Genomic DNA, 22680 nt, shown 5'->3' with positions numbered 1-22680 from the left:
CGACTGGTGGAACTGTGCATAGGACTGTGGTGTTAAAACCCAATGGTTGTCCACTTCCCACTGCCTTGCCACAGTGAAGGATTATTGTGTGATCCAAGTAGTAACTTGATCCATAAGCAGTTGTTGCATTAGGGGAAACAGCAGAGTCAAACTAATGTGATTCAGGCTTGGTCAGGTTTTACTTTCTCCATCGACTTACAGGATACTGAGGGTGCATTTGAGTTGACAGCTCTCCCTCATAAATAATGTCTGTTTACATGACCTATGTTGCTGGAATCAAAACAGAGGAAACAAAAGAACACCCAAAGTTTATGCTCTGACAATTGGTAACCTTGCCTCTCACTATGGCACATATTGCTTCAGTGCATTGTCTCGGGCATTAGAGGCAAAAGACTACATCTCTACTACTGACAGCAGCAAAGAGTTTTAAAAATAGCACTTATATTTTGTTTTTCTTTAAAAACATCCAGGGAAAAATATCCCTCAAAGTACAGTCTTGCAAAACTTGAAAACTTTTTTTAACAAAGCTTTTTAAAAAATCCTTTATAAAAGGTGCCTGTCTGTTTGCAAATGGAGGTTTTAAATGAGGTGTTTCGAATGAGGTCTCTAAGAATAGAGGCCACGGAGCGGAGAGCAATGCGTCCAGCCCTTGTACGATAACCAGCTCATCATCGTGAGTAGGAAGCAGAAGCGCCGTGCTGTGGAATGTCATGATCAGGACGATTTAGAGATGGCAGACTCAAAACACTGTATAACAAAGAAATTAAAGCTTAGACAAGCTATTTTGTTTTTGCTTATCTCCAGAGCTGAGTTTTTGGTTTAGTCCTGTGACCAACGCACCATGCCTTTTTCTTTTGCCATCAAGTCAAAGCTGACTTATGGTGACCCCTGGGACAGTTTTCAAGGCAAGAGACGTTCCCAGGTGTTTTGCCTTTGCCTGCCTCTGCGTTATGACCCTGGTATTCCTTGGTGGTCTCCCACCCAAATACTTGCCAGAGGTGAGGCTGGGAGTGCGTGACTGGCCCAAGGTCAGCAAGTTTCCATGGCAGTTTCCACACCCTTACAGTTTTAAAACATTGTTTGCATAGAATACTGTTTGGACAGTGCTTGAGATACAGGCATTTACTACTCTACAGACTCAACGTTAAGCCTGAAATTAAATAACATTTGGAGACAAACTAAAGCAGGACTTTAAAGTGACAATTTGAGCCTCTGTTGGATTCTCCAGGATCCTATGGATGGCCTTCTTTCTTAAGTGCAGTCTTTTGCCAGAAAATGGGTGGACTGTCTCAGTGTCTCATAACCCAGTCCTATCACCCTTATTTTCCTCTGGCCATTGGAAGGAAGGATAATCTACAGTTCACACAGGGAAAAAAAAGGAGCCAAGAAATTTTGCACTGTCCACTTCTACTGCTGCATAGCCATAAGGGTACACTGAAATAGTAACTAAAGGCTCTTTCTCCATTTTTCCTGTGCACTTTAGATTTTTTTCTGTGTATAATCAATTATTATCTGTGATCTCCAGAGCTCTTTTCAAGAATCACCCTTAGGTCTTTCTCCTATTTTACTCTTCTTAGCCCTCTCTCTCTCTCTCTGTACCAAACGAAAAAGTCCTTCAGTCCTAAAGCTACCTACTGATCACTTATCCTTAACCTTATGCAGCACGTGCTGGGAATAGTGAGCTTTTGAGATGGCCAGCCCATTAAAAGAAAGCTCAAGTTCATCCCAGTGCAGTTATGGCTGCCCATAAATGAAGGATGGCCGCTTTCAACCATCAGACAACTCCATTTGTCTATTTAATTCCTATTCAATGAACAATTTTGTTGTGCTAACAAAGTGATGCAGATTTGCATGTAAGATTATTCATGGACCACATTGCTCAGCAATGACAACAGATCTGGCTTGGACCAACTGGGGTACCTTTTCCTGAAAGACCAAGGCAAAACTTCTGTATTAAAATACGTTGTCCATTCTTCGTTTTATCATAACTTGGCACATCCCTGAAGACTCAGTATATCCCTGAAGACTCAAATGGTTCCAGAAAAAAAAGGAGTTTTGCAAGCAGTTCAGGTAACTGCAAGCTAAGCAGTTCTACCAACTTCCTCTGACACCATCTCACTTGCTTCGCATATCATCAGCCCAGTTCTGATCATTGTCCTTCTGTAAATCCAGTGGAAGAACGGAACTGCAGCACTATAGAACCACTCCACCGCAAACTCCAGAAGATCAAGCCAAACCATGAAGGAGCAGCATGAAGTTTCAGAACCAGCCTGAGACTGTCTTGCATTTTCTCAGCAAGACTGAGAGTGGGTTTTTAGGTATATACTTTGGCACAGAGTAAAGCATGTTCTTCTTCCTCCTCTTGCTATTTAGCTCTCAAGACCGAAGAGGTCAGGGCTTATTTGAATTTGCAGGGGAAGTGTCGAGAAGTTAAATACACCCATCAAAAGCAACATCTCCGTGACAAACCCTTTGGACTCTACAGAGGCACTTTTAGAACCATTCCCAATTAGATGCATAAGCAAGAGAGCAAGATGAGAGGACATGCTCATTATGGGATACTAAACAAAGCCATGGGCTAGCCAGATTTCCTAGAGAAATACACTAGCTAGTCTCTATCATCTTGTTTGGCTCTTTGCTGCGATCTTTTTTCTTTTGTGGTTCTCTTGGTTTTCCCAGTTCCTCTCTTGCACTCTCCTTTAATAATTGAGCTTTGTCACAGCCCGTTCCCGGCTTGTCTCCAAACTTTGGTTCCCGGAACGCTTGCGGTTACGCTTGAGCTTCGATAAGTCCTTGTCAAAAACCTCGCCTGACCTCAGCGCGGACACGAGATCATCAAACTCTCCTCCTCCTCCCTCCTCAGAGATGCTGCTGCTGCCCTTTGCTTTCTTCTGTCGCCTCTCCTTCTCTCGTTGTTCCTTTAGCTGTTGGGGAAAGATAGACAGATTGAAATCTCTCAGCAGCTCTGCAAAGAACATCCCACCGTTCATCCATTGGGATAGCTTTAAATGCCTTAAAATATCCATGGTTTCTTAGAGCCTGAACTCCCTATTTCTTGCTTACTAGGCTTAATTCTATACTAAGAGAAGCCCAAGACTCATGGCCACCTAGTCCACCGTCCTGTTTCTAGCAGTGGCCAGCCAGATAGCACATGTGGTTAAGGGCGTTATGGTGATGGCCATGTCTTGTTCTTTGTCTGGAGCATACAACATTCAAAATAGGCTGCTTGTGGACTTACCCCTTTAAATGGGAGTGGAATTTCTAAGCTTCTATGCATCGGAGATCAGGATTGAACAGAAATCTGGGATTCCTGTCTCATTACCAATGCTAATTTCTCCATGCCTACTATCCTTCAGGATATCACACCTAATCCAATCATGCCTGCTAATGTCATTTACTTGCTTTGACATTTACATTGCCATTATGTGTCTAATTCACTCTTCTCTACTTAAGGATAGATGGACTCACATTCTTGTATTTGAAGAAGTAAGCTGTGACTCAGGAAAGCTCATATCCTGCCAGTAATTTTGGTCATTTATGCATGAGTACTTTCACTCAAGTTCGCCCCTGGTCTGTCTGGGTTTTTCTTGGAGTTAGGCATGAGTTTTCTGTCCATTAGAGATGACCTCACTGCCAGCCCTCACAAATCCCGGGACTTCCTGTTTCTCTGTTAACCAGATTCTTCCCTCTCCCAAGATCAGCCCAGGTGAAATCCCTGTGCATAAGGCAATGTGCAGGACACACAAGCTTGGGGAGGGATATTTATCTCACGAAAAGCACTACAGCCAATTACAGAGAGTGTCAAGAGGCAGGAATTCAAATGTTTCTTGCTTCTTCAGAGCTCTTTCTGAGCAGAAGAAAGGATTTTTAAAGCCAAGGCTTGGATCCACCTCCACCCCTTTCAGATTGGTCCATTTTTTTGTTCTTAAAATGCTTTTTTATGCAGCAATTGGGTTTCGGGGGGATTTTCTCTAATAGTAAGCTCTACAAAGTAAGCCAATTACAAAGCAACATTTAAAGGGGCGGGGGCTTGATTTGAGCTTGGAGACTGCTGGTGCATAGATTCCCAACAGGAAAGTGTGGGTTCAGCAAACAATGAACCTCCCTCAGGTAAAACTCCCATGCATAAATGACCTTTGTTAGTCCTTAAGGTGCCTAGTAGACTCTTGCTCTTTTCTACTGCTACTGACAGACTAACACGGCTAACCCATCGTGATCTATAAAATTGATGGCTTTAAAAAGAGGTACGCATTCAAAAGGATCATGTAAAAAAATCAAAGTTATTAAATGTATCCACATTTGATTGTGAGAAAAGGGAGGGAGTACAAAATGAGGGACCCAATTAAGGATTTGTGAACTTTCTGAGATATCAATGAGCAGAATGTTAACTGTATACTGCAATAAAAGGGATCAAACTGGTACAACAGATCTTAATTTTAAATTCAGAGCAGGAGAAGTAAACCAAATGTATTATGGGAAATTATGACCAGATCTTCAGTGCTGCTGGTGTTTTTAAGGTTTTTTAAAACAATTCAGATCAGCCCCTGTGCTACTTTGCTTCTTAGACTGAAGAAATGCCACTGGCAACAAGGGTGTTCAACACTTCCCACTGTGTCATTTGCCCCAATTTCTTCCTTCCCAAGCTGCTATTAGCTCAGGGAGGGGGGAGATATAGGGACACGCACCATACTTGTATTGTCCTCCTGGTCCTAAGTAGCAATAAGAGAAGGGAGGCAAGGCTGATTGGGAAAACAGCAGGGGAGAAGCAGTGCTAAACACCCCTTTCCCAACACTGATTTGGAAGTCACATTAGCAACCCCAAAAGGCTGCTTAAAAGTTTTTTTTAAAAAGCAAGTGCTCTGAGCACAAATCTCTTGTGTCATATTTGCTCTGGCCCTTTAAAAATGCCAAATCTAAATTGAAAACACCTTTCAAAAATATAATTCAGGCAGAATCCGAAGAAGTATATGAAGAAGTGAGCTATGACTCATGAAAGTTCATACCCTGCCAGAAATTTAGTGAGTCTTTAAGGTGCTACTGGACTCTTGCTCTTTTCTAATAATTCAGGCAGCGAGCCACAGCTTATTTCATTGGGATAATTTTGTATTAAAGCTATTGGTAGCATTCGTGAATAAACGAGCTAAGTTTGCTAAAATGCACTCCATGATAAAAACACAAACAAAGAAGCAGGAACTTTCTTTTTCAACCCAAGGCAGACCTATGAGACTGAAAATTTGGAAGAAGAGGAGGAAAGAGAAAATATTCCTCCCACCCACGCAGGAAGTGGGGGTAAGATGTGACCCCTGACTTACTGAATTCTTACTGACTTGCTTATAAGATCCTACTGATCTCATTGGAGTCAGAAATACATTATAAATCAAATTAAATAATAAATAATATCCTAAGTCATGACCCATCAACCTCCCTTTGCTGGCTATGCACAATTCTGCTCCATAACCAACTATCTAACTGTCCTCTATTTCCAACCAATGACCCTCACTCTTGGGCATGAAATTCTGTCCTCTTCCCCCCTCCCTATGTGGGTCGTGCCAGCATTTCTTCCTTGCAATGACTGCAAAACTGTTCCTTATTATTGTACGCTCACTAACTGATGCCAAGGGTTGACCTTTTATACTACGCACAACTGTAAGAACATTCATTGTAAAAGACCTGCGGAATTTCTTGGAAACAGACTTCCCCGCCCAATCCTTCTGACGAGGGCTTAGGAAAACAGAGATTTTGGAAACATCAAGTAGAAACGCAGCCGTTAGGGTTAAAGTGCTGGTGACATGAAAGCAGGCAAAAGAATGCCAAGGAGCCATTCTCAGGCTTTGGGAAATCAGAAGGTTAGAGAAGGAGTTTAGTTCACATGAACCCTCCCTAAGGGATCCAGGCATTTTAGCCTCAGCGGCAGGATCCACATAGTAAATGAAGCAGCTCTCTCAAACTTAAGGAATTGGCTTGCCACAGTCAAAAAGCAACTTACAGTAGCTATGCTAGTAGACAGCAGTAAAAAAATATTGTTTGTTAGATGCTCAGAAGGGAACTGAAGACCATTGTCCCAGCCAAACAGAGTGCCTAAGACAGGGGTGTTGAAATCATTTGTTACAAGGGCCGAATATGACGTAAATGTCACTTGGTTGTCAGCCCAGATTGAGAGTAGGGGGGGTGGCTGCCTCGGCTAGTGAGCCCAAAGCGGGCTTGCCAGCCCAGATAGGGACAGGGGGGGGTGGCGGCCTCAGCTGCCTCGTGGGCCGGATAAGAGCTTTCAAGGGGCCGGTGTTTGACACCCCTGGCCTAAGAGATCAAGCTCCAAGCATTTCTAACTTCAAGGATGGGAATTAGAGCCTTCATGCAAGAGCAGAGGATCATGTCATGGAGAAAATGGGATGCCCAAGCATGGGAGAAATGGGATTAGAGCAGAGAAACGGTTCTGAAAAAACTTAACATGTACAACAAATTAGGATTTGGAAAGGGGGAGGGTAGAGGGCACCTGAACGATTTGGGGCATCGACTTCAGGAAAGGAAACAGAATGATGATATATTGTGTACAGAAGGTAGGAAGGCTTGGTCAAACCATGGACCTTTCCTCTCCATACAACGTTCAACCTCGAGAGCAGCCAGCCCTTCCCCTCCCCCTAAGCCACTGCATAACACCATGAAGCTGGAGGGATTCTATTTGGAAGAAGACGGTTGTGGATGGGGCTTGCTGTGGCCCAAGAACTGTTATCCAATCCCTATTTTACTCATAGTTCCCTAGGCTTAACTATGTCAGCATGGCTTAACTATGTATCTAAATTGTTTATATGAGCAGGTGGTTCATCACCTTGTTTGTTTCTTTTATGGTTATTACATATCATCCGTCCAATATGTTCAGAAAGACAATAATGCTAGGAAAAGGTGAAGGCAGCAGGAAAACAGGAAGACCCAACGTGAGATGGATCGACTCTACAAAGCCACAACCCTCAGCAATGCTGTTGGATGGTTGGAGGATGGTTTGGGGGGCATTGATTCATAGGGTTGCCACATGTTGGAAGTGATGACAGCACTTAACTAATGCACACAGTATGCTCAGCATGATATGTTCTTTATGCTGCCCTGACTAATCTTTATAACAGTCCTTTGAGGTAGGTCGCTATTATTTCCATGTTACAGAGAGAGATTTGCCCAAAACCACTCAGTAAGTCTCTGGTTGAGATATAATTTGAAGATTCTGATCACTGAATTACATTTTGCTGGTTTCAGAGCAGCAGCAGTAGCCATATCCAAGAGAAAGTGTCCAGAAAAATTGCTCTTTGTGGGGCACTAATTATTTGTAATTACCCTCACTAGTTGACATCCCCAAATATCACTATCATACAAACACTTCCGTGAGGAAATGCCCTGAAGAATTTCAGTTAAAGAATTTAAGTTAAATATAAGTAATGTACAGCATAGACCCACAAAGCAAACTAGGTCCTAGAATGATAACTAGTCATAGATGCAATTCTCTGGAAGCAAAATTTCAGCCACTTTTGTGTGCCAAAGATGAAGATGGAATATTTGGACGCATCATGTCATTCGCCTTTCACCAAGTGATTCAGTGGCAGTGGCTGATTTCTCTGTTGGGTTCTTCATTGCTCTTGTGCTTCCTATGGCAAGGATACTGGATCCTTCCACTGGTATTTACTTCTTTGTTGCAGCCAGTGCTATTTTCCATAGTGCCTGCATTGAACTCTTGGGAACACGGTCTCTTACTAACATGCAGACGTCACACTATTGAGAAGTGAGTGAGTGGAACAAACTATCCCAAATGCTCTGCTACCAAAGAGTTCATGCTGTGCTGATGGGAGAGATACTGTAACGTCCAGTCAGGCAAACATGCAGGACAGCTGGCAGGGCAGAGGAAAGAGATGTCCCTCTGTTCTCCCTGAGCTGCTGGAATAAATGGCTTCTCCCTGTTTTACCCCAGCCCTTGAACCCTCACCATTGCTTCCATGCGTGCCCTGCGCTCCTCCTCTTCTTTCTTCTTCCTCATATTCTCCAGATCTTGCTTGGCTTCTGTGAACGACTGCAGAAAGGTGTCAAATATGCCAAAAAATTCATCTGGCTGCATCCGACCCTCATTCTCTCCAAAGTGCTTCAGCGCCTTGGCATACTGTCAGGGAAAGGAAGAAAGGTGGGGGAGGAAACATATACACTGACGATTAGAACTAGAAAGAAAAGGCATAAATGTATATGAACTGGAACAGACTACGGTTCCTTTTACTGCTGGTGAAGATTTGTTTTATTGCCCTGCGGTGCAAGGGGGTTTGTACGTTGTCGTTCTGTGTATCTCTCCTGGGACAGTTATCCCAGTTTCGGCAAGATGGTGTAGGTTTAAAGAAGGTCAGGCAATACGGACCTCGGTTAAGCCTGCAAGAAAAAGCAAAACGACTCAGCCAGGCAGAAGCACCATTCTGCTGGGTGGAATACTCTTTAGCTTACTTAGCACAATGCCTAAACCTGGTGTTGGCACATCACCCCCTCATGTGCTAGGAGGCAAAAAGGGAACATGTTTCACTACCAAAAGAACTGTGGGCTGAGAAAAGAGACTTGAAAGTTTGTGATCCTAAGACTATGGACTTGGATCCAGTGGTGATTTCTGTCAGCCTCCCCTGCTGCTGCAGCCCCCAAGGCCCCTGCCAAGGCCTGCTTCAGCCCCCCTCCCCCCCAATGCTGCTCCTGGCTTACAGGTTACCCTTAGGAGCAGCATAAGGGGGGAGTTGGGCAAAAACGGTCTCCCTTCAAGTCACAGAAGTCCTCTGCTGGATCGAGGCCATCATTAATCATAACACTTGAGTTGTTTGGTTTGTTTGCTTTGTAGAAAGACACACAGCAGCAGATCAGGTATTTTAATAGCCTGTAATCTCGGGAAGAAATGCTATTTATTTGTGTGTGTGTGTGGGGGGGGGGGTTAAACCATACCTTACGTCTCCCCCAGTCTCTCTGCCTTCTATGTTAATCAGCTGCAAAGCCAATTTGAAGAGATTCTTTAACAATCCCTAGTGGTATTGGCACTCTGCCGTGCAATGTATTACCTGAGTGACTTCACAGTCAATATAAAACAGTACTTCATAGGGTGTCAGGCCCTGCCTCTCGGCCTTAGCCTGACATTGCTCCTCACAGGCTCTTGCCCCAAGCAGGCCAGGGTTTGGCTCGGAGTCAGGGCCCTGGTCCCGTGCTCTTGTTTCTCATGCCTTTGTACAGTATCAGTATCCTGCGTTCTATGCTCACTATGGTATGCCTATTCTGTTTACCACAATCACCCCAGCTGCATAGCCATGTTATGTCTGCCTACCCTGAGAAAGTTTATCATGGACTGTAGCTGCCTGTGTACCTTTGCCTATCCATCTTTGAAGTCTGTCCTGCATTTTAACCATGTACCCATGCCTTGATTCCTCATTAGTAGCCTTGTATGCCCAGGAGGCAGCCAGCTTCTTACTTTGTCTAATTTTGCTCCTAATAACGTCTAACCTGCTTCAGAGCCTTTGCCTGATGGGTTTTGCTTGAAGGATGCTAAGGACAAACACCTAAGTCTGACATAGGGGACACGATACAATTAACAGGCCATGCAGATTATGACTGGAGAAGAGAGTGCAGTATTCCCATGCTTACTTCTTTTTTTAAAGTGTGAAATCACAAGCGGCCTTTCTTTTGCAAGCACTGTGAGAAGTCTTTGGTAGCTGCCAACTGGCAAGACATAACTCACAGAACAGCCATGATTTGGATTTTGTGAAATCACAGAAACAATTACTGGATTCCCCCCCCCCATCAGCCCTCTGAAATGCACATTAGTAGGAGTGAGGAAACAAATCCAGTTCACCAGATTAGCCTCCGCTGCTCATGTGTACAAGTGGGGAATCAAACCTGGTTCTCCAGATCAGAGTCCAATGCTCCAAACCACCTCTCTTAACCACTACACCATGCTGGCTCTCAACACCATGCTGGCATGGTGTCGTGGTTAAGAGCAGTGGACTCTAATCTGGAGAACCGGGTTTGATTCCCCACTCCTCCACATGAGCAGCAGACTCTAATCTGGTAAAGCGGGTTGGTTTCCCCACTCCTATACATGAAGCTAGCTGGGTGACCCTGGGCTAGTCACAGTTCTCTTAGAGCTCTCTCAGCCTCATCTACTTCGCAGGGTGTCTGTTGTGGGGAGAGGAAAAAAAGGAGATTGCAAGCCGGTTTGATTCTCCTTAAGAAAAGATAGAGAAAATCTGCAAATAAAATCCAACCTATCTTCTACTTCTTAATTAACTTGTACAAATCGCCACCAGTAGATGCATTGATGGTCACTAGTTTACTTGTCTTTAAAGGACGATACATCAAATTCATGGAGGATAGGTCCCATCAGTGACTACTAGTCGCAGTGACTAAAAGTAGCTTTCACGTTCAGAGACCACAGCTTTTGAATACCAATGCTGGGGGCCAACAACAGGGGCAGGCATTCACCTCTGTGGCCTGTTGTCGGCCTTCCATGGGCATTTGTCCGGTTGCTGTGTGAAACAGGATGCTGGATTAAATTGACCCCTGTTCTGATCCAGCACGGTTGTGCCTATATTCACCAGCATTTGTTCCAATGGCAGCTTGGAAGTAAAACGCTTAAGCATCAGCTGGCCTCCTTATTGAGGTGAAAATTCATCGCTCTTCCAGCATGTCCTTCTGGTAACGACATTAACTCCGAACAAATGTGTGCATTATATATTATACACATACTGAAAATAACATGCCAGTCTTATTTGATTGTGAACTATGCATGCCTGAGGAGAAATCTGGTACTTGAGATGGCTGCAGTGAGTCTCCTGCCTCTTTCTGTCATTCCCTCTTATCCCTGAAACAGTGAGGGAGGTTATGATTCTGACATTTATGCCAGAAGCCATGTTAAATGATAATGGTTGGACAGTAACTCTAAAATGTAGAGGGAGAGACAGTTAGGCCCAATCAATTGCTACTCTGCTTCTTCACTCCTAGAAGATAAGTCATCAGTGCCCATTTTTAAAATAAACCTACTTTTAACTCTGAAATTGCATGTTTTCCTCTTCCTTCCATGGCCCTTTACCTTTTGTGTCGTATCTATCAGGCTCAAACTAGATGTGATGGTAAATGTGGGGAACAATAGTAGCTACACGTCTATCACCGTTGTAAATTCCAGTAGAACCTATCCTTGCCCTGACATCATGACACTCTGTTTCTCCAGCACGTTAGAAGCAGCCAGTGAAGTGGAATGACATCTGGATGTAAGCTCTACTAGAACAGAAGGGAGGAGGAGGAGGGAACTAGATGCTTGGCTGCTGTTTTGGTGGCAGCTGTGTATTAAATCCTTGTCAGTCCATGTCTCTGTTGGACCATATAATCAGCCAAGCTGATCTATCCCTGAAAAGTTTAAAAGCTAGTGGATTCCTGAACCGTTTGATAGATGTACTCTGGGTTTCATGTGTTCTGTGGACACCTCTACGATTTGGCTACACAACTGTGGACTTTGGCATTTGGCGTAGTGTTTTGTTTTGTTTAAAATGAGAAGTTATGGCAACATTAAACATTTGACAACACATGGGAAGTGTACTTGGGAAGTCTACTAAGGGGTTTTGGGACACAGTGTTTTCCATAATGAAAGGCATGGATTCAATCTTGTTTCCCTCCTGTATTATCATTTATACCTTGTTCGTCTTCTACAAGACCAGTCACTCAGCTGTTTCGGGGAAGCAGTAGGATGGGTCCTACCAAATCCACAGGAGACCAGGAAAAAAAATGAAGGGAGAAAACAGACTAGGAAAAGTGAGGCGACATTCCAGTTTTGTTATAACTGCTTAATTGTAGTAGAAATTAGGGGTGCGCACCAATTTTTTTCCAGTATTTTTCGGGTTCAGGTTGATCAAACCTGGAAATTAACGAAAAATCATGGAAACCTGGATTTTTTGAAAAACTTTTGGGTTTGATAAAGCCAAACCTGAAAAATACTGGGAAACCCCTCAGATCTGTCAGATCCGCCCTTGGACTTCTCCGGGGTTCAGAAAAGCCCAGAGGGCAGATCTGACACCAATCCAGTCCGTGCCTCTTCTCTGGAGTCCGGAGAAGCCCGGGGGGGGGGGGGTCTGGCACCAATTCAGCATGCGCCACTTCTCTGGCCTCTAGAGAAGTGGCGTGGGCTGGATTGGTGTCAGATTTGCCCCTCTGGGCTTCTCCAGGGTTCAGAGAAGCCCACAGGGGGGATCTGACACAAATCCAGCACGTGCTGCTTCTCTGGACTCTGGAGAAGCGGCATGGGCTGGATTACTGTCAGAGGCAGGTAAGTGGCGGGGAGAAGGGAAGACGGGGAGAGGGAGGGGGAAAATGGCAGCAGTGCCAAAGAAGCTCGAATAATACAAAAAAACTCAGCATTATTCAGGCTCTGCTTTTTTCGGCTCCCTTTATTGCTGCCTTTTTCATATTGGTAAAAAAACAAAAAAAACCCCAAAAGGGTATTTTGGGTTTTTTTAAATTTGGGGATATCAATATGCACACCTCTAGTAGAGATATCTTTAATAGACTGAAGGATTCTTCTTTACTCCTATATGATCTACAAGCTGTTGCCCAATTAATTTATTCTGGGTGATAAACACCCAGAAGTATACATTTTTTTTATTTAAGGCAGAGATTTCTTCTGCCCACTGTAAAGGATCTGTGAATGCTGTAGACAAAAACTTCTAGAACACAGCTTAATTATGAAGACATAGCTTAGACTACTGACGGAGTGCTCCTGGAATGAGAAGCTCATATCATGCTTGAAAATCTGCAAGTTACCCGTGAAAGATGGCTGCTGTGTCCAGGGTGACTTAGGACATTTAGGGTCTTCCATGGTTAGGATTTCCATTCTCCCCTCTCCCGCCCAGAATGTACGAGCTCTATTGGATCAGAACAACATCTCCCACAATGGCTGCCCAGATGCACCAAGCGTTCCAATGCAAATATACAGAGGCTAAAGCCCCCCCCCACTGCTGCCTACAAAAATGGCATTCAGAAAATACTGCTCCAAACGTAAGAGTTCTCACTCTGTCATCATGTCTAATTGACACTGAGGGTTTATTCATGTCAACAGTTTTCAGAACAACCCCTCCCCCAAAGCTAGACATCGTTTTCCTGGCCAGTTACTGTCCTATACTTGGCAATTGTTTTGGACAGATAGCTAGTTAAATGGATGATTGCCCCATGAACATAGAATTCCCATCAAGGAGAATTTTTTACCAGTTTGGATTTTGTCCTGTGCATGGCATGTACTTTGGGAGGAAGATCCCATATTAACAGCCCATTCCTGAGCTGGCAGCGGCCAGGGACAGCGGGGAGGCGCCACCACGCCGCCTCCTAAGCCGTTCCACAACCGCTGAAAGACCAAAAAAAAAAAAAGCCTTTCAGAGGCTTTTAAAAAAAATCAAACGGGGCCTTTTTGACCCATTGAGAAAAGCGAGGCAGCCTCACTCCTCTCACTGCTGGCGTACCCGGGGCGTACGAGGACAGGAGGCTGCCTAACGGCAGCTCCTCCCCATGGAACACCCCAGAAATGCCTACCGTGAAGGCCTTGCCGGTGTCCTGGGGCGGTTTTGCCACGTTGTTGCCCGGCACCCTGCCCTCCCTGCTGGGGCCACCTTTGGTCAGGAATGCGAAGGTAAGATTGGTATGGAAAGGTGCCCCCTTATAACTGTGAACATATTCAACTGTATAATATCAGAACTGATAGGTTTGTAGTAGTAATCCAGGGGATGGTGACCATCTCTCTTGCCACTATACTATGTCCTTGACTCAGAAGGCTTGCTGAATACACCATTCTGATTGCCCCTGCCTGGCTGATTCCTTCACTGCAGCATCCACTAAAAACCCCAGCTCCCCCATGGGGAGACCAATTCTTTTGCCACCATGTCCTGACCTATCGCCCAAGACTAAAAACACAGCAAAATGTAACACAGCCTTCATGCTGTTTCACTTTGTAATGCAAGAGAAGTAGATGTATTTTTTGTGAAAATAAATTAATTTCCTCAAGTTATCACTCCTCCATCTCATGACATAACAGGTCTGTAGTTCAGTGCCTGCATGCCTCCCCACCGCTAAACTTTCCACTGAATTTCCCCTTCAGCCAAAGCAAATAGTTTAGACAGTTGTTTATTTTATAAAGTTGTTTCAACAAGAAGATGGAAAGTGGAATAGAGGCACATGATCACGGCTACTCCTGCCAATGAAATTAAGTGGCTGCAGAGACTCCATTAGAGATAGCCAGAAGGGGGGCCCATCTGACTGGAAGGAAAAGGGTAATGATGGAAACAGTCCCACAATACTGCACTGTTACTTGGGGTGGGAAAGGAAAAAGAAGAATGACACACAGCGTCTTGTCTAAACAAATTGTTCATTCCTCTGATGTAGGGAGCTTTGACTCTCAAAAGCTTATACCCTGAAAATCTTGTTGGCCTCTCTAAGGTGCTACTGGAGTCGAATCTAGCTGTTCTACTGCAGACCAACATGGCTACCCCTCTGAAATTGCCAAAGGTTCTTTTACTTAAGGTCCAGTTTGGTGACCCAGCAGTCCAAGGAGACCTTCAATCTTATAAGTTACCTGAACCACTTCATGTAACTGTTTACTCGAGTGGTCACGGCGAGCAGTGTAATGGCAGTGGAAGGAACTCATGGAAGATGGCTTCTGTGAGCAAAGGGTGCTGCTAAAATCTGTGGTTAAATCTGCAAGAGATTGGGTGACATAAGAGAAACCTGAACTATTTTTAGCCCTAGAGGGAAGGGACCACTAGAGTCATCTAGTCCAACCCCCTGCACAATGCAAGAAAATCACAACTACCTCCCCCACACACCCCCAGTAACTCCTACTCCATGCCCAGAAGATGGCCAATATGCCCTCCCTCTCATGATCTAGCTAAGGTCATAGAGTCAGCATTGCTGACAGATGGCCATCTAGCCTTTGCTTAAAAACTTCCAGGGAAGGAAAGCCCACCACCTCCCGAGGAAGCCTATTCCACTGAGGAACCGCTCTGTCAGAAATTCTTCCTAATGTTTAGACGGAAACTTTTTAGATCTAATTTCATTTAGCTAGGCCCATATTTAGAAAGATATTTAATCCCAATGGCTGTCATTTATCGTCAGCCTAATGGCCAGTCCTTCTTACAGTAAGGCAGGGATGTCGAACAAAAGGCCCAGGGGCCGGATGTGGCCCCTTGAGAGCTATTATCTGGCCTGGGAGCCAGACATGGCAACACCCACCCCACACACACTCTCAATCTGGGCTGGAGAGGCATGGCCCGGCCTGACCAAGTGACATTTATGTCATACCTGGCCCTCATAACAATTGAGTTCAAAACCCCCACACTAAGGCCAGGATCAGAGGAGCATGCCTATTATATTAGGTGCTGTGGAACATAGGCAGGATAATGCTGCTGCAGTTTGTCTTGTTCCCTAGAGGCACCTGGTTGGCCACTGTGTGAACAGACTGCTGGACTTGATGGGCCTTGGTCTGATCCAGATGGCTTTTCTTATGTTCTTATGCCTATTTTCAACTGTAATAAAGCATGTTTGTGTGTGTTTTGTTGTTGAAACCCTAAGAGGACCAGGATCATGGAATTTCTATGTATCCTGGCCTCCTCCCTTACTGGCCCTGTTCTAACAAGTTTCCATGGCAGGGACAGCACTTGTGATTCAACAAACAGAGAGCCCATTGAGAAATGGAGCAGTTTTGGGCCCCGAGAAACACATCTGGTTTGCTAAAAAAGTTTGAAGTTTTGAGAGGAAAAAGGGAGGGAGGCAGAGGAGGGAGAAGAGAGGAAAAACAAAGTGAGCATGAGAAATAGTTTCAGTTCTGCTAAGGATGGAGAATTCCTATTCCAGGCTCCAAAGGCAGCAACCCAGGACTTGATGAAGAGCGAAAGCTGTGAGCTCCTCCAACAGAAGCCAAAGAGGAACTTGTACAAGAATAGTAGGTGTGTGCATGTTAGAAAAAGATCGTACAACCCAAAAAAATGAAGGGCATCTTACAGTAATTAGAATTAAACATCTCCAGTAAAGAGCATGCTTTTGGCAAACACATAAAAATGTGTGCAGCCACTTCCAGATGTGATTTGCTTGTCTGGGGAAGACTCTTTAATTAGCCAAGCAGAAACATGAACATCTTTTTCCTTTCCCAGTACGATTAAATCCTGCTTTGGAAGAAAAAAAATCACATACCACTCAATTCCTAACCAGTATAGTCACAGAAAACAAATTGCACAATGCCACTGTTATTATGCTACCTTAAAATGTCTAAAAATAGATGATCCATCAGCTTTATACAAGTCTTATCTACGGATAAAAGAGATAAGGTCTCTAGAGAGGTGGCATAGAAATCAGAGACACCCAATAAAGTTGATGAACAGTGGGTTCAAGATGACGCAAGGAAATATTTCTTTACTCAGCAGATAATTGAATTGTAGAATTTACTGTTTACAATAAGAAAGAAAATGAGTGATAGAAAAGCTGTGACAAGGAAGAGATTCTTCTATGCTACATGAGCACTAATGGTTTTATTGTATTGTTTTTTCTTTGAACTGGCTTGAGTAGGGGTCTGGAGAGGTAGCATATACAGTTTCCAAATAAAAAAAATAACAGGGAATAATCACAGAATAATCACTAGAATAATCTAGTTCCTTGGCTAGATTAATCATACAACTAAGCAAGCTATTAAGGTCTCAGCCATCATAAAGTCTCTGCTATCAGGACATAATCTGGGAAATCCCTAATGTGTGAAAGGAACTCATTGAATCTCTTCCCTGGATCTTATCCAACTTCATCATAACTATTAACAAACTACATCAGAACAGCTCCACTGGCACGTAACAAAAGAGCAGTGGCCATGTTCTCAGGTATGAAAAAAGCAGAAAAGAGTAGAAGTCAATGAAGCCCAGGGAGCTGAACATATAAACACATATGAAGCTGCCTTAAACTGAATCAGACCCTTGGACCATCAAAGTCAGTATTGTCTACTCAGACCAGCAGCGGCTCTCCAGGGGCTCAGGCAGAGGTCTTAAACATCACCTTCTTGCCTAGTCCCTTTAACTGGAGATGCCAGGGATTGGACCTGGGACATTCTGCATACCAAGCAGATGCTCTACCGCTTAGCCATGGCCCCTCCCCAACAACATATATGTTGTCCTTTAGGTGTGATGGCTACAAAGGAGTTACCCGCACAACATATGCTATGGTAAGAGAGAGAGAGAGAGAGAGATTCAGGGCCTCAGATCCACTGCTGGTCTAAGACTCTTTAATTTGCCTATGAAAATCTCTAGATTAGGAATAGCGGTAAATGTTTTTCACAGCATTCCAAGTGCTGAGCTTGGTCAACAGGTAAAACCAATACTTTCAGGAGACTGTAAATGTTGGCTAACTTTGTCACCTCCTTTTTCTTGTTGGATACAATTTACTGCCTCAGGCCACTGGTTCCAGACAGAAATAGAAGCAAGAAAACAACCCAAGAACAACGGTTCTGTTAATGAAGAAAAACCAAACAAAAACTGAAAGGTCTGGGAAGCAAACCACTAAGCGCCATCAGTATCCAAGCCTCCAAGATAGGAACCCAGGTTCCAAGACAGATCTCCGACGCTTGAAACAACAGGCTTGTTATTTTAAGATAAAATACATTGAGTCTGAGTAAAGTTAGATAACATACTCTGTACGTTTCAGTTTTATAACATTTCCCTTTCCCCCTTTTAAAATTAAATTCTTTTTCGCATTCCGCAGTGACCTTGTGATTTTTTTTTCATTGCAAGGCAAACAACTTTAGCCATGAAAAACAGTCACCGTCAAAGAGAATGGGCGGTTTTGAAGGGTAAAGGCTGAGCAGATCTGTGGCATAACATTTTGAAATAATCAACACAGAAAGCAAGTGTATGTGTCACAATACAAAAAAGCATGGCTGGCTTAAGCAAATGGTTAAATTTGCCCCACTTGAGAGGTCAAACCGGGGGCCGTGTTTGGCGTAATTGTATGAATGAGCCACTGGGTGGAGAAGGGAGCTGTCTTGATAAAACTCCTTTTAAATTACCCACAGTACAGAACTTCTTGGTTTTCCTATCATCCTATGGTAGTACAGCAGTAACCGTGGTTCCAGTGGTGCGCACCAAACATTCAAAATAAGCTGGTAGCAGGTATAGTAGGAGAAACACAACGATCATTTCTCAGCACAGTTTAAAGTGCTAGGTTCTCACCTGTCAAGACCAAAAGACCTTGAAGTACTCCTTTGCCCTCTGCTGTCCAGTGACAATCCTCTTCCCAAGTCTTGTTTTCTGTGCCTCAGTCTGCTGAGGTGAAGCAAATGGGGACCAGAGAAAGGGCTTTTCCTGTGCTGGCCCTTCACATTTTGAATACTTTCCCCTAGAGGCTTGCCTGGCATCTGCTTTATTATCCTTCAGTTGCCCGATCCCAAACATTTGTCCAGGCTTTCGATTCAGGGCTCCATCTTTTCAAGCTGTTTTTATGGTCTGCTTCTAGCTTGAAGACCATTTTACACTGGTGTTACTACTGATAATTTTATGTGTGTTGTTATTATAATTTTACTGGATTTTTATATCATAAATTCCCTCAAACCGGTCTCTGGAGAGTCAACATATTTATTTTTCTAAATAAATAAATAGTGCAGAGTATAAAAATATTGCAGCCTGAAAAATATGGTCAGAAAGTGACTGATCACAGGGTTCCCATATACTTTAAACCATGGGTCCCCAATGTGGTGCCTATGGGCACCATAGCACCCACTGACACCTTTCCTGATGCTCCCTTTTAGAAAGTGGGAGGGGACAGCAGAGGTTTTTGCCCTGATTGGCCATTGGAGAGCTCATGATCTGAGAAGATCTTTTAAAATGTTGCTTTAGCAGAAACTGCTGTGAGAGAAAGAATAATAAATATTCTGATTCTCTGTGAGATTCCAAATACTGCCAGCTTTTCTCAGTCAGATATAGATTTGTTACCCCCAAGCTTAAAGCCATGTTCAAGACCAAGAATGTTCTACTCAGAAAAGAGGACTTCAGATAACAAAATATCGGTCCAAAATGTACTCAGAAAGTTGACAGATAGACAGGTTTCCGTTTTCAAAAATAAAAAGTACCATTGGTTTTTGCACGTCAGATTTCCTTCCTAATGATGAACTGAACCGAAATATCTGCTACATGAGACAGACCATCATCTTGCCATAATGAGTTTCAGGATCATGAGAGCTATCAGACAATAGGCACTTAGAAGTGTTTTCCTACCTTATCCCTTGCATCATTCAGAAGGTCTTCTAACTCCGAAAAGCTAAAACTGGCTACTGTGATGAAGTCGCTCATGACAGGAACAAATCTATCACCCGTTTCCCGCATTCGTCTTTTCTGGTAATCTAGCTCCTAAAAGAAGAGAAAGATCCGAACAGTTGATTGATAGCCAGCAACAAAGTATCTGGTGAAATTATTATAGCTGATGCAGTCACATTGCTTAATCAAGCAATTTCTTCTCCAATACTTAATAAGAACCCATCATAACAAAGACACTAAGAATCTACATGTTCAATTGTAATACAATCCAAGATCTAGGGGGCTTTTATTTTTTTGGAAACAACCATTTGCCTGGTGGAGTGCATTCTGGATGAATAACCACAGGGATATATGAAAAGGTACTCCCTAAGTGTTTCTAGTTGTGGAACACAAAATTATACACAGCAAATGGAAATGGCAGAATATTTTTTAAAAATATATACATTCCCAATGAAGCAAGGGATTGTAGCAATAGGCGAGTCTCCAGGGGCCCAACTGTTTCAGGGATGAATATTTAGTTTTAATTTTTTTCTTACAGGGAAAAGAAGCAAGCCCATACAAAGTTTCTACTGTTATAACTAGCAAGGGCAAACGCACTGGGACCAGCACTTGAGCACTTTGAATGCTATTAACTTTTCTAATGGCTTACCCATTGAAAGCATAGCTATGGTCCTGATAATGATGGGTATGAACATTGAAAATAATATATTGCGCAGTTGTTTTCAGTCCCGTATTTCTTCTACTACTAGGAACAGTTTATGCCTTTTCTCATGTTGCAGGTGGTGTGTTGATCTTGTAAGGTCCACCCACCAGACAAATGACTGTGATCAAAAAAGAAATCTTGACTAGCAACACTACTAGTACTACATCAGGCTTCATCTGGGTTCACCTTCTTCAGCATTTTCTTGGAAATCAAAATGATATGGGAAGAATTGCAGTGCAGTAATTGCTAGGACAAGCTACCATTCTAACCCCTTTTGTTGGGGCCGCAGCATGTTTTGCATACAAATGTCCCCAGGTCCCCATACCTCCATTGAGAAGATCTCAGTTAGCAGGGCTAGGGTTGCCAACCTCCAGGTGCTGGCTGGAGATCTCCCGCTATTATAAATGATCTCCAGGCAACAGAGATCAGTTCACCTGGAGAAAATGGTCACTTTGGAAGGTGGTCTCTATGACACATTGTACCCCATTGAAACCCCTCATCTCCCCAAACTCCGCCTTCCTCAGGATCCACCCCCAAATCTCCAGATACTTCCCAACCCAGTGCTGGCAACCTTAAATATTGCACAGGATGACACTATAGCACAATCCTGTGTAATACATTTGTTCATACTTGTGCTTCTTCATTCAAGGGCCACACATGCCAGCTGATCCTGTTTTCATATGTTGAGAAGCTAGGGAAACTTAAGAACATTTAGCAATTCTCACATTATGCTGAGACAGCTAGCCCTATTATTAGAATATATGAGGTGGCATAATTTTGCTCTCACTCCTTTAACACATTTTATTTCAGACTGAACAGCTTTTCTTCTGAAAGGTCCTACTCCAATGTGATCTGCAGAGCTGGAGTGTTTCTTCCTTAAAAGCTTGTCAGTGCATTAAATGGCCTCAGGAGGTCAGTCAAGCACAGTTATCAAATGCTCCCTACTACACAGTTAAAGTCTTCAAGACTCTTGCTTCATAGCAACGTTTGATAACACACAATGAACAATCTTAATATTTTCTCTAACCCCCAAACTCTGGCTGCCTTCATGTGTACAGTGCATTAATTTTCCCCAAGGCAAATAAAATTATTGCTTATCATATTCAGCCATCTCTTCCACTTATTTTGAGATACAATTGGGCTACCTGATAACTAAGCTACAATTTGCAATCAATTTCCAAATATATATCGTCAATATGTACACACTTGCTGGTGTGCACTGAATTTCTACACACACAGTATAGGTTATTAACCAAATGTGGCTATTTTTTCTAAAACAATATACCATATATAGGGAACTGGATCTGGCAAATCTGCTAGTGTAGACTGAATTATGAACACTTTTCTATCTTGCAATCATAGTGCTGTTAAACAATAAAAGTATATGGAAATAATTAAAGGCTTGTACATATTTAGTCCGGGGAGCACATTAAAAATCTTTAATTTTGTTAACACTGACTAGTTACTCTTGCCCCTCTTTTCCCTACCACCCCATCCTCCTCTGCTTCTTCAGTTTAAATGTATTCATTTAGTATATTTTTATCCTGCCTTCTTTCAAGGAGCTCAGGGTGGCATGCATGAGTCTTCCTCTTCCATCTGATCCTCACAATAACCATGTGAGTTAGATCAGGCTGAGACAGCATGACTGACTCAAGTTAACCCAGTCAGTTTCATAGCAAGCAGGGATTTGAACACAGATCCCCACAGTCTAAGTCTCTCAGGCCACTCTCAAGGCTATACTCTTATGTTCTGCTGGAAGATCCCATGAGCATTGATGGAATCATCATATGCATTATACTGGCCTGAGCTATGCCCCTCTTTAAAAATCAATGCACTACCTGCTTCTGGGATTGCTTGGGACATTATTATCTCTCTAACTGACAATGAAAATTAAAGAGTAAACGTATCATTGTAATGGGTCGAGCTAAAATGTGGACATTTGTTCAAATCTCTCTCCCAGATTTGGTTCAAGGCTTTCTAAGTTTGAGGCCTGGCCACAGGTGGTATTGACACCAAGGCAAAAGTCCAGGCAAGAATGCTCCCAAAACAGCAGCGCAAGTTTATAACTTTTCATTTTGTGATGCTAGCTTCACTCTGGGAAGTTTTGGAAAGCTGGACTCTCATCTCGTCATTTTTGAATGGTGCTGCCAGCCCTGGGAAGCAAAGGATTACAAAGTGCCTCTGTGAGCAGCTGACTGTGAACCTATTTTTAGTCTTATGTTTGTAATAAGGGGCCTTGAAGAAACCTCTCAGCAGCCAGAGCCAGGACTGTGGCGAGAAAACACTGGAACGCAGTCAAGAGTTGCACCTTTTTTCTCCCCCCCCCCTCCGTTGTCCCTCTCCCAACAAGGCTCTTCCATTGTTACTAGAGAACCGCCTTTTAACATGCCAAAAAATGTGAAATGAATGAACAAGGCTTGGGAGGTGGAGGCTGCCAAGGCTAAGAAAACTTGGGTGTGTGTGTGTTTTGGGGGGACTGGTACATGAACGGGAAAAAGATCTTGCCCAGGAGGAGGGACTTGCAAAGATACTGAGCAAACAGTCCACTGGCTGAAAGCAAACCAAAGCAATGGTTTTGTCACTTGACAGCAGCGACTATCTTGTAATGCCGTGGTGGCCTGAAACAGCCACACCAAGGCATGAAGGCACACAGCTCTCCTTCCATGGGAA

At 43.4% G+C, this 22680-nt stretch overlaps 1 protein-coding gene across 2 annotated transcripts in view; it reads right to left on the bottom strand.

Annotated features, from left to right (window-relative positions):
* Window positions 1-2687: 2687 nt before the first annotated feature.
* Window positions 2688-22680, bottom strand: part of DAAM2 (dishevelled associated activator of morphogenesis 2) — a 134959-nt gene continuing 114966 nt past the window's right edge. For both annotated transcript variants that reach the window (XM_056852408.1, XM_056852409.1), the window contains 3 exons: window positions 19269-19400; window positions 7967-8137; window positions 2688-2924 (listed from right to left, as the gene is read on the bottom strand). In XM_056852408.1, the coding sequence (XP_056708386.1) occupies window positions 2700-2924; window positions 7967-8137; window positions 19269-19400 (528 nt within the window). In that variant the 3' untranslated portion in view covers window positions 2688-2699. The remainder of the gene's footprint in view (window positions 2925-7966; window positions 8138-19268; window positions 19401-22680) is intronic.

Source organism: Euleptes europaea, chromosome 7, assembly GCF_029931775.1.
Source record: "Euleptes europaea isolate rEulEur1 chromosome 7, rEulEur1.hap1, whole genome shotgun sequence".
Taxonomy (NCBI): domain Eukaryota; kingdom Metazoa; phylum Chordata; class Lepidosauria; order Squamata; family Sphaerodactylidae; genus Euleptes; species Euleptes europaea.
This window is presented reverse-complemented; position numbering and strand designations above follow the sequence as displayed.